This window comes from Chrysoperla carnea, chromosome X (genome assembly GCF_905475395.1).
Source record: "Chrysoperla carnea chromosome X, inChrCarn1.1, whole genome shotgun sequence".
Taxonomy (NCBI): Eukaryota; Metazoa; Arthropoda; class Insecta; order Neuroptera; family Chrysopidae; genus Chrysoperla; species Chrysoperla carnea.
In genome coordinates this window covers 34,152,783-34,166,058 of record NC_058342.1, presented here as the reverse complement: position 1 = coordinate 34,166,058, position 13,276 = coordinate 34,152,783, and the positions used below count along the sequence as shown (strand labels likewise).

Below are 13,276 nucleotides of genomic sequence, written 5' to 3'. Positions count from 1 at the left end.
GTCCTCAAGTATCTCGATGATGAAGGGACAATAATTTTTTTTCTCTGCATACAGGGATTTACATTGTAAAGGGGTCGTAGATATCTTAGTCCAAACCTGATTAAATGTGTTAATTAAAATAATTAAAATTAATTAAACCATTAATAAAATGAACATTAGAAAATATATATTTGATATAAAGCCTCTTTTACAACTAATGTCGTAAGTCGTTTTCGACTGTCATTATTTTCTTACGCATGTTTGAATTTACAATAATTTCGAAAAAATGGTGGATAGGATTCAGCAAAGAAAGTTATATTTGCTTACCGTCGTGTCAAAAACAGCAAAAACGTGGATTTTTATTGATTACCACATCAATCGAACATTTCAATACCGTTTCAATGGAATGAAATAGGAGGTATTGATAGGAGGTTCACCCCAAAATTCTCGGAAAGTGGAAGATAAACCAAAAATTATGAAGATAGTGAAATTAATCTAATTTTGATGTTTTGTAAAATAAGTTTTTCCATAATTATAAGCCACTCTGGGACTATAGAAAATGAAGCAATGGACTCTTTGCCACGAGAGGGATTATCTAAAATGCACCTTTCATTTTACTCTGTCATTCTCATAGTAATAGACTCGGTAATTTACCGAATCAAGGAGCTGTGCATAACCACATATATGTTATTTGGACCCGCAGAAACCTGTAGGATGTCAGGTAAAGAATATTTGGACCTGAAACCTTGCACCAATCAATCCCTGGACTTTGGGTTTTCTGTACGTCTCCGGCAGAATCATTTCTTATCCGGAAACACCTTGCCTTTCGGATTATTATTATTATTATTATTAACCCTATACCCTACCATGTTATTTGCTTGTTATATCTCTCATTTAATGGGCATGTGTATTGTGGCTTCATACGACAAGCGACAGCGACATACGACATAACTTGATTGTAAAATAGGTTACAAAGCATCCATGCTACACCAATGATCTCATACGTAGACGTAGTACAGTGTACAATATGCTACAGATCAGGGTATTAGATATTGTGCATGTAGTTGTAATACTTGAAAAATAAGAGTACTATAGCCAGTCAAAATTTGACTGAAAGATAAACAGCAAAATTTTTTTGAACTTTCAAAAAAAAAAAAAAAAAAACAACAAAACAATAAAAACAATGTCAAAGATTTGCATGTAATGTGATGTGTTTGTATAATTTGGATGTAAGAAGTTTATTATAAAACAGTGCTTTTAATCACATAATGTAACAAGAACAATACGAAATTTTCCCAATGAAAATTTAGTATACGGCAAACGCCATGATCATTTGCCAAGCCCATTATTTTATTTATATTTTTTCATTAGTTTTTATCAATTTTTATACCGGTCAATGTAACAATGAAATTGGTAAGTGTTCACATTTTCATCAATTTTCATTATACTTTGATTTTTCAATTCATTCATTATTATTTTCCCACAATTACATAACCTAAAGTTTCATTTTGGCATTTGTGTAAATTTCGATAGTAGTAATTTTGGATGTAAGCATACTTTCTAAGTTTTTTAAGCTTGACAATGATTTTTTAAACAAATTAAACCAAAGATTAGTATGTTTTTTATTCATTTTTATATGACTAATATTTTATTTGACTCATAAGTAAGCTTAAAATTCTTGGAACATAGTTTCTTGAGTGACGAAAAACACCGGTCGGAATATTTAGAAAAAAGAAAAGTTTTTTGTGCTTTAAAATATATTTTTAGGAACATTTTTTTATACATTTTATTCAAATAAATGGTTTTGTTTACGGTTCAGCTTAAAATTCTGGTATATTGCCTTTTCGATAACGTAAAAACACCGGGTTGATATTTTTTTTTTAAATATTTATTAGCATTAGGTTTTAAAATAAATAAATTTCAAAGGTTAATGCGTTTTTTAAACATTTTTTCTGACTATTTTCAGTTTGTAATTTATGGAATTACAGGGTGTCTCAAAAAATGTGTATACTTTTTTTATATCTTTCTGTAACACTTAAATTAAAATTTAAAATAATGTGAATAAATGAAAAAGATTATAAATTGTTTCCTTATCAAAATAATTGGTATTTGATAACATTTATTTTCAACGGCTGCTTCCAAATCATTTACAGCATTATGCTATAAACAGGGCCGGATTCAGGACGGGGCTAACGGAATTGAGGCCCCAGGTCCTTCACTAATTCAAAAGAAATTTCGTCGAAAGATTCCATGGCGTAGTCGTTATCGAGCAGATTTTCTAGGAGTTTGCTGAAATTTTTCGATGGCTGTTTTTGCTCTTATATGACCGCTGCATGTGCAAAGTCTTCCAGAATGATTCTTCAGGACATTCTGAATAGTTTCTTCTTGAAACTGATCTGAGGAACGACTAATTGAAAGTAACATTGATACATCTCGTTAAAACTTCTTTAGTGTAAACATTTTTTAGAGCACTTCATAGTTTTATGAATAATTTTTTCAGTTTTTATGCAAACCAAACTTTTGTTTAGCTTGAATTTCCCAGAATGGTTGTTTACATAATGTAAACCACTGACTTGGTCGTATTTGCAACATAAACCACGAGTCTAGTTGGTTTGTTTTTTTCCGGTGGGTTTTCCCTTCATGTTTACACTATCTGTCTGCTTGTTTCGACTAATCTCCGAAACTGTTCGACTGATTTTGTTGGGACTGGTACACAATATACTTTTATTTTAGAAAAAGATTATGGTTTCCGCGCCAAGAAAATTAACAATCTGTTTTTGGCGGGACTGGTAAACGGTATACTTAAAAAAAAAAGAAAGAAATTGTGAACAAGAAGGGGGGGGGGTAAGTGAAGGCTATAACAATGTGATCTTTGTTGTTTTAAAGTTGAAATTTTCTAGCAAAGCGGGTAGGTAACTCTTAAAAAATATTTCTAAGTTTTTAAGACTACCGACGAGTTACCCATAAAACTGACATAATCTATGTTTCCCGAAATCTTGGACTCATCAATCTTGGGAGAGATCCCGGCGGAAAAGCTGTCTGACCTCGAAAGAATCCTCTAGCTTCATCTGCATAAAATAGCATATCTTACCCGGTGACGTTTCGGAAAAGTTTTTATCAAGGGGTGCACAGAGAAGCCCTTGGTTTAGGTGCTAGGGACCCATTTGCGATAACCCTATTTCTAAAATAAAAAATCTTTTAAGTGTATGTTATGAAAATGATGACTTGGGATGTTTTTCATCCAAAATGATTACTATCGTTTATTTTATTTTTCTGAATATGCTTTAAATAATTGATACATTTTATTTTTTTGATATTTTGCAGCCAATAACATAGATTTGGAGACGCTGTCTCATCCAACAGTGAACGTAACCACAAATATTTTAGCAAAAATTGATAATAATATTACGATAACATGTTACGTAAAACCAAATGCCTCCCAAATATGGTGGACTCTACAAGATTTCAACATCACCGACGAAGAAAAGTAAGTTTGGTATATGTGTTCATAAAATCCATTTCCGGAGGTCCTTTCGTCTGTCCTCTGTCTGTCAACACAATAACTTAAAAACGAAAAGAGATATCCGCTTTTATAGCGTGCTCAGGACGTAAAAAGTGAATTTAAGTTCGTAAATGAGCAATAAAGATCAATTGGGTGTTGGATTCGTAGGACCCATCTTGTAAACCGTTAGAGACAGAACAAAAGTTTATATGTAAGAAATGTTCCTTATAAAAAAATAAACAACTTTTGTTTGAAACATTTTTTCGTTAACATCACTGTTTACCCGTGAGAAGAAACACATTCTTATTACTTTGTGTGTAAGAGTGACTATTTTTCTGAACGATTGAGTAATCAATACTGTCTATACATTTTCTTCACTTGTTTTGTATATTTTTCCAAACACCCTGTATCCTATATTTTTTCACAAGTTTCGAATAACAACTGTATTTTTTTTCTAGATATTCAATAATTTATTCCCCACCAGACAGTAAAGAATATTCGCAAAGTATTCTAACAATTTTAAATGCAGAACTCACAGATACCGGAAATTATACGTGCAACGCCATCTCTTTGCAATCCGTACAACCAGCGATTGCAACTAGTTACGTAAATGTAACGATACCTGGTGAAGTGGTTGCAAAAAAGGATACAGTACGTTTAAAAATCGACGGACATGATACCTTGTACTGTGTGTTCAAGGGTTTACCATTACAGAATTTCCATTGGATAAAAGAGAACGATACATCGAGCTACGAAGATCTGAAACCATTAACGAATAGCACACGCTTAAATGAGACTCACGTGAATATGACCCTAAATGTTGCGGGTATTAATCGAAGCGATAATGGAACGTATCATTGTATCGCGGAAGATGCTATTCGTGGAACTTTCAGTGACAGTGTCACACTTTTGGTTTTGGATAAGCCACAATTACAAGTCGATTTCCTGAAAGCTGTTGGAGCGCATATGATTTTCATCAATTGGACGGTTAACGATGGCAACGATCCAATTTTAAGATATGATGTACAATTTATGGAAAATGGTGTAGAAGCCTGGCAATTTTATCAAGAACAAATCGGCGGGGGTAACAAGTCATATGTACTAAAAGGTTTTAATAATGGCACTGAATATAAATTTCGTGTACAAGCTGTTAATTCACTGGGAGCGAGTTTACCTGTAATTACGCAATCGATACGAACGTTAGATTCAAATCCAGATTTTGTACCGGAAATTTCCGTGAATGGTGTGACGTTTAATTCGATAACAATTGGTTGGACCCAACCACCGCCTGAATTAGCGGATCATGTTCAATATTATGAGCTAGTCGCACAAGCTACTAATTCTACAACGAACAAACAAGCTGTACAAACTGCTCAAAGTATGCCGTTGTATCTTTTCATAAATTTGGAAGCCGCAACTACGTATACTTTTAAGGTAAGTTTAATTATTTTCAAGAAATCGCACATCAATGAAAGTAATTTCGCGGATAGTTTTACATATTTTTGAATATCCTCCCCTTCCAAGAAATGATTAATGAGCCCATAAATGTGCCGTCAAATAATTTTAAATTATTTCTTCACGTTTTCTACGCAATATCGAACAAAATCAACTAAACGTGCAGATTGGAAAAAATCGCGAAAAAATTATTGTTTCGGAATTTGATCAAACTCAGTTTATAAGGTAATTTTTACCCAAAAAATTCAAAAATCTGTGTTATTTAACGATTGGATGGATAGTTTCGGAAAAAAACGATATCTTGGATCAATTTCTGGAGTTATCTTGAAAACTGTTGACCCAATCGTTAAATGAACCTGATTTTTGAGTTGTTTGGGTCAAAATTACCTTATAAAATGAGTTTTGTCGAAATCGGAAACAAAAAATTTGATTCGATTTTTTTGAAATTTTCTTAAGGGGTACCCCTTTAAAAAAAATCGAAAAAATCGCGAAAAAATTATTGTTTTGGAATTTGATAAAACTCAGTTTATGAGGTAATTTTTACCCAAAAAATTCAAAAATTTGGTTTATTTAACGATTGGATGGATAGTTTCTGAGAAAAACGGTATCTTGGATCAATTTCTGGAGTTATCTTGAAAACTGTTCACCCAATCGTTAAATGAACCTGATTTTTGAGTTATTTGGGTCAAAATTACCTTATATAATGAGTTTTGTCGAAATCGGAAACAAGAAATTTGATTCGATTTTTTTGAAATTTTCTTAAGGGGTACCCCTTAGAAAAAATCGCAAAAAAATTATTGTTTCGAAATTTGATAAAACTCAGTTTATAAGGTAATTTTTACCCAAAAAATTCAAAAATCTGGTTTATTTTACGATTGGATGGATAGTTTCTGGAAAAACGATATCTTGGATCAATTTCTGGGGTTATCTTGAAAACTGCTCGCCTAATCGTTGAATAAATCCGATTAAACTATTGTCTAAGAAAATTTTGCCTCGAAAAACACCAAAGTACAACTTATTTGGTCATAGAACGAATAGTTTCCGAGATATATTGAATAAAATTTACTTTATATTTTCAGGTTCGTGCTTGTAACGAATATACCGGGCAATGTGGTCTATATTCCCAAGTTGTGAATGGAACAACAATGGATGGAGCTGCCGGACCACCAGAAAATGTTCAAGTCCAATGTAAATTTGATAATATTAGCCAAACTAGTTTCTTATTTGTCACTTTTGAACCGCCCAAAAAACCAAATGGCAAAATAGTCCACTACAATGTAAGTAAATCGAACGGATTTCACTATTTTTAAATCGAAGATACAAAATTTACGTTTTAATTTTTAGGTTCAATTAAATGGCGTATCGGAATTCAAAAATGAGCGTGGTGTACGAGATCGTAAAACTTATGGCCCTAAAATCAAAACTGTCGATGAAAAATCACGCGTTGCACGTTTTGAACAAGTACCACCAAACACAAACTACACAGTCGATATATCAGGTACAACACGTCCCAAAAAACATGGCGAAAAAATATCAGTCAATTGTACAATGCCACCGACTGTCCCAATCAAAGATACCCTACTGAAATTTTATTGGACCAAACTAGAAGAGAATGGGATATTCATTTTTAAGTTAGCAATCCCGAAAATATCTGAACATACAGGACCAATTTGTTGTTATCGTGTATTTTTGGTACGATTAAAACCGCAACAAACTTTAGCCGAATTACCTCCCCCAGATGATATGACAATCTCATCTTACGCCGAAGTACATCAGAATGGTAGTGGGGGCGCGTATGTGGCTGAAATGTTTACCAGTGATGTTCAACTTACCTACGTGTTTTTGGGTGATTCTCTTTGGCTTAATTCCTCAAACACCGATTGCGTACGATGTGTTGGTTTACAACCAGCGAAAAACAAGCCAAAACCTTCAACAACGACTACTACCTCGACGGAAACCCCCGTAGAAACAACTTCAATTACCTCAACCAGTACTCTTAGTTCAACAGAAAGTATCTTAGAAGACGCCACACTAAATCCAAAACTTTCATTACGAAAACGACAAATTTATAATCGAATTCGACGTAGCACAATCGATATTACGAAACTTATCGAAACAAATGCTGATAAAGCAGATCCGACTTTACCGTATGATGGTCCTTTGGACGAAAATAGTAATTACACGGCATTTGTAGAAATTATAGTTCATGGGGCAGAGCCTCGACAAACAATGGCCACATATACAGCATACATGGATTTAATGAGACCCGCATCTGATTTTATTCCAATTTCAGCGTTGAATGATACAAGCTTAGAGCCATTGGGTCTAGTCACCCAAATTATTTGTGGGATCTTGTTAATTGCAATCATTTTTATTCCAGCGATTTGTATCTTACATAAATATACGAAACAAGTGGCACGAGCTCAAGGGGCAGAAATGATAACATTACGTAATTCATTTAGACAATTATGTCGAAGTTTACGAGGACGGCATCAGTTAGTTTCATCACATCCTCCTAATATGGCCCCAATTGCCAAAGCTGACCTGTTTGACGCATACGTAGAACGGCATAGAGACTCTGATTACGGTTTTCAACAAGAGTTTGAACAGTTACCAGATCGATTTCCCGATCGTACAACTAGAGCTTCCGATGCCAGGGAAAATATTTATAAAAATCGTTATCCAGATATTAAAGCTTACGATCAAACTCGTGTGAAATTATCTCAAGTGGACAGTATCGCTGGATCCGATTATATTAACGCAAATGTTGTTTTGGGGTACAAGGAACGAAAAAAATTCATATGCGCCCAAGGACCAATGGATAATACGGTATGCGACTATTGGCGTATGATTTGGGAACAACGATTAGAGTTAATAATGATGTTAACGAATTTAGAGGAATATAGCAAAACAAAATGTGCTAAATATTGGCCAGATAAAACAGAGGGAACCAAAAGTTTCGGGGATATAAATGTGAACCATATAAATGAGTCACGATACTCGGATTATATTATACGTGAGCTAAAAGTGATTCGAGGAACGGAAGAAAGATCTGTTACACAGTATCATTTTTTGGTTTGGAAAGATTTTATGGCACCAGAACATCCACATGGTATTTTGAAGTTTATTAAACGTATGAATGAAGCACATTCGTTGGAACGTGGTCCCGTTTTGGTGCATTGTAGTGCGGGTGTTGGACGAACTGGAACATTAGTTGCGTTGGATTCGTTACTTCAACAGCTTCAAGAGGAACAGCAAGTTACTATTTTTAATACAATTTGTGATTTACGACACCAAAGAAATTTTTTGGTTCAATCCTTAGTAAGTTCTACTTTTTTTTCGATCTTTTTTTACCAGGTGTACAATGAAAAGCGTTACAAATTATAGCGTTATAATTTTATTCAAAAATTTGTAACATAAGACAGATTGAACACCCGGTACAAAATGTTGTTCTTGAATTAATAACGATTTTAATTTTTAGAAACAATATATATTCGTGTATCGAGCGTTAATGGAGATGGCACAGTACGGTGACACAGAAATGCCAGCAAATAAATTAAAAACAATAGTGAAAAATTTAAAAAAATGTGACAAGGATAATAAAAGTGGAATGCAAGAGGAATATGAGGTACATATCGAGCTTCCTATTTTTTGAAAGTCTTGGATTTTGGAGTGAATTTGAAGATTTTGACCCATGACCCATAATTTTCTCCTAAATCCAACGGCACGCTGCAAAATAATCTTTATGTAAATATTTTAACTTTTTTTGTTTTTTTTTTTTAGAAATTAAAATCAGTTTTAGAAGATAGAAAAGCATTTTCAGTGGGTACGGGTGAAGAGAATCGACCAAAAAATCGTAGTGAATTAGTAATACCATACGATCGAAATCGTGTAATATTAACACCAATACCAGGCCATGAACATTCCACGTACATAAACGCTTCATTTATCGAAGGCTACGATAACAGTGAATCGTTTATTATCACTCAAGATCCATTAGAATCAACCACACCCGATTTTTGGAGAATGATCTTCGAACAGGGTGTTAATATTATTGTTATGCTGTCAGATGTAAGTAATTTTTTATTTGTTACACCCTGTATTATTTATAGAACAATTGATTCAGTCAATTGTATGTTTTCACTTGTTTTTTATTTATTTTACAGTTAGGTAGTGATAATACCAAAAAATGTCCAAGATATTGGCCAGATGATGAAGTGACGTATGACCATATTCGTGTCAAATATATACAATCAGAGAGTTGTCCGTATTATACACGACGTGAACTAAGTGTTACCAATCGTAAAGTCGATGAAGTTGTTATGGTCACACAATTACAGTACCATGGCTGGCCTACAGTTGAAGGGGAAGTACCAGAAGTAACGCGTGGTTTAATTGAACTCGCTGATCAAGTAGTACAAGCACTTGAAGGCAATACTGTTGCATTTGGAAGTCATACTCCTCCAACGGTTGTTCATTGTTGGTAAGTATTCCTCCTTCGATTTTCTTTAACCGTAAACAGTTTCTGGGTAATTTTTTAAAATTTAAAACAGAATAATTGTCTGTCTATTTTGGATCGTTTTTCTTAGGTTGGATTACAAAACGGGAAAATTGGGAAATATTATAAAAGTCAGGGAAATTATGTTTAGTCTTTTATGCTTTTTGGGGTTTACCTTGGACAATGATTTTTACCCAAATCATTTCTTTCCAGTTATGGATCTGATCGAAGTTCAATGTTTGTGGATATTTGTATTTTAATTCAGCAACTTCGAATTGAAAAACGTGTGGATATCTTTGCAACGACACGTAAATTACGATCTCAACGAAGTTGTATGATCAACACATTTGTAAGTATATTATCAAATACAGGATGAGTCGGAAAAAACGTTCAAAACACTTACGGGTCGATTATGTCAGTGGACAATTTATCGGTATGGGTCGGATAGTTACCGGATATCCGTTTCATCTCTACTGAGTATAGCTATTAATTAATTGAAGCTGCAGGTTTATTAAGATTAAGTTCGCCAGGCCACTTGGTATAAAATAAAATCCAAGTGTTTTGGGGGTTTTTCTCGACTGTTCACTCAGTTTTGCTAAATATTAATTAAAAATTGTTATGAATTTCAGGCTCAATATGAATTTTTGTATCGTGCCATATTAAATTACGCCGATCTCCATCATCTTTGTGAAGAAGTCTCAGATACATAAATTTCTTGTTAATTCTTTTTTAATAATTATGACCTCAATCACACATGTCACGGTGACGTCATTGTGACGTAAAAAGTACAAGAAATAATCATTTTTCATCAAAAAAAAAAAAAAACAATTCACGCCAAAGATTTTTTTTATTCAAAAAAACACTCATTAAAAAAAATTCCAAAATCAATATCAAGGAGATTGAAGAGAATCGAGAATCGACTCTGTTTTATTTTTATTTTTGAAATAATCATTCATTCATATTTGATTCATTTGCTTTTGTATCCATATCGCCCGCCATTTTGTTTTATTTATAATTTTTAAAATAAAAAGTTCTCCTTGATATGATTATGGGTGGTGACTTAGACAATTTGGAAAATCCATTATGGAAAAAATTTATTATTTTTTAAGTGTTTCACAATTTTATCGCCACCGATTTGCAATAAGAAAAATATATTTTGTAATACAAAAAATGAAAAATAAGGATTGCTATTGTTGCCATGGAAAAAATATGTTTTTCACACACAAAATATGGGAAGAGTTCAAGTAATATGTAAACAAAATTTTCTTCAACTCATGTTTCAAAGAATTTCAAGTTTTTGCTAAAGTGTTTGTTTAATTATTGCACTGGAACTTCAGGATCCTAAGGGGGGGGGGGGTCAACTTAGAAAATCTGAAGATATCAGGATGGGCTTGTCGTAGCCATTCTTTGATTCGGATGGGATACTGTTACTTCGTTTATATAATCTTATTTATTGGGTTCATAGATGACACTGTCATCCTTGTCTATTGGGTGTGACATTTCGATTATCGACTAACTTCATGGTGTTAAAAAATTGTAACTAACTTCAACATGTAGTTTTCGTGTAACCTTGTGCGTGCGCATCATCAAATTTCACTCTCATATTTCATAACGCGCCTAAAGAAGTTTAACTTCAAAAATATTCTGACATTCTAGAATTGACTTCTAAACTCCTAAGTCTTCATCGATATCTCAGAATGAATATCTTCTGCATCATTTGAACCCCCAAAATTCCCGTTTTTCTAGTTCGATTTACTTTTGTAAATGTTTTTTAATCAGAATATGACGCAAATAGAAATTTCTGTATTTTAAAATGGAAGAATTTCACATACAGTCAGAGAATTTAAAAAGAAAAAGTCAGGTAATTTTCTCGAGCATAAAGGTCCGGAAAATTTGTTTATGGGGATGGCAGTAGTGTATTTACATCGCTAGAGAGCGTTGCATCTGCCATGGCAGCCACTATATTTCATTCATCACATTATTTTAGACAGTTGGGATTGAATTTAGACCTTGGCAATTAAGAGGCACACTGTCCACCTCAATTTCACCCCTCCGATCGGAGGTAAAGCAATAAAAAGATGGATCTATTGACCATGATTACATAATACTTGAACGCAACCCAATTTTTTGTTTTATACAAGAAAATTTTTCATGCTACAATTTTGTATTTAGAAAAAATGTATGGAAAATAAATCCGTTTTTTTTTTTATTAATTTATAAAAAGCAATTTTAGCATTTGTATTTGATATTTAGCTTTTTGTGGAAAAATTTTTGTAAGGCTACAATTTATATAACCATGTGATATTAGGGGAAAAACAATCTCAAGCTGTAAATTTTTCAAGCTACTTTGCTTTTTATATCGAAACGTTTCATTTCTATATATATAGATTTTTTTTTTAAATTTTGTGGATTTTGTATATATATATAAAAAAAAAGAAAAAAAACTTGAAAAAAAGGACGCAACGAAAACTTAGTTACATTCCTGAAGAAAACCTTTTGTATGAACCCCAAAAATCCTTTCTCCTTAATATCCTTTCCCTTGTTCCTCGTCACCTAATGGTGTAGTCACTAACAAGAGTCTTTTTTTGAAATCTCAATTTTAGATTTTAATTTAAATTATTTTTTACTTTTTGACATTTTTCATTCATTTTCTTCTAGCTTGTTTTAATACTCTCGTCGAAACTAAATCGGATAGTCCCTAATATTTCAGGCCTTTAATATTTTTAAGATTTGATATTGGGAGGCTTTAGAAAAATTGTATATTTTAAAGTGGGGGGAGGGGGTAATTAATTTTGAGAACCAGTCAGACTGGTCACATTTTGTACCACCACAGAGAGAAAATCTCACGCTTTTGTGGAAACACCAAGAGCCAAATTTCAATTTTTGTTTATAATATGTTTACGTGCGAAAGTACATCAATTCAAATGAAAGAATAGTATATTCAATTTACTTATTAAATGTTCTGGTCACATATAAAATATATTATAATAATAATTAGTTACCAAATTTTATTTATTTGTCATCAGTCATTCAAAAAACAGTCTTTCTACGGAGATAGGCGAAGTATAACGAAGCCATTCGAAGTGAAGTTTTTTTCTTTACCGACTTAATTGAAGTGATGAAAAAAACTCTCACGGCTATTAATTATGTAGTTTGAATTTTGTGAAGGTACAAATTTTTCAAGTGGTCTTCTGAAGGGTTAACAAGAGAGGCTTAAGAGCAAGAAAATATATATTAAGGACATGAAATTTCCAATGCCGAGCTATAAGCGTGCATGGCTGAATTTAAGGCGCCGTCAGGCCGTCTAAGTCATTGAAAACAATTGAAAAAGATAACAAAAGACGACTTGATTCGCAGTACATAGTATGAAGGCCTTTTTTCCTGCCAACCTCTCCACTCTAGTTTTACGTCCTTAATATATATGTTCTTGCTTAAGAGGCTTTAGAAAATTTTGTATTGTTAAATAGGCGCTAAGCGAATTAATTTTGAGTATCAAATTAACGATTTCACGAGAATATTGAAGTTGAGCACAATCGACTTTTAAGAATTAAATATTTATTTTCGATCAAGAATAACGCATTCATTTTTTTTTTTTAATTTCATCACAAATACCACATTCCCAAAATTGGAATTTTTTTTTAGACAACGTAATTGAAATTCGATTTGTTGTCGTTGGTAACCAACTATCGTCACTGCCTTTAAAAAAAAAATTAATATTTTAAACTTTTCCAAAAAAAAAAATAGACAAAGCTTCTTTGAGCGCCATATTTTACAAAACATTTGTTGAAAACAAATCAGGAATTTTGAGAGTTCCTAAAAAAAACAGAGAGAAGAGTTGTTAC

The 13,276-nt window shown here is 32.8% G+C and overlaps 1 protein-coding gene across 1 annotated transcript; it reads left to right on the top strand.

Moving 5' to 3' along the window:
- Positions 1-1,105: 1,105 nt before the first annotated feature.
- On the top strand, positions 1,106-12,270 carry LOC123302586 (tyrosine-protein phosphatase 69D). Its single transcript, XM_044885576.1, has 10 exons — positions 1,106-1,392; positions 3,304-3,466; positions 3,940-4,915; positions 6,016-6,213; positions 6,281-8,257; positions 8,418-8,564; positions 8,720-9,007; positions 9,103-9,419; positions 9,648-9,783; positions 10,064-12,270. The coding sequence occupies exons 1-10, from the start codon at positions 1,305-1,307 to the stop codon at positions 10,142-10,144; spliced, it is 4,371 nt and encodes a 1,456-aa protein (XP_044741511.1). The 5' UTR covers positions 1,106-1,304; the 3' UTR covers positions 10,145-12,270.
- The last annotated feature ends 1,006 nt before the right edge of the window (positions 12,271-13,276 follow it).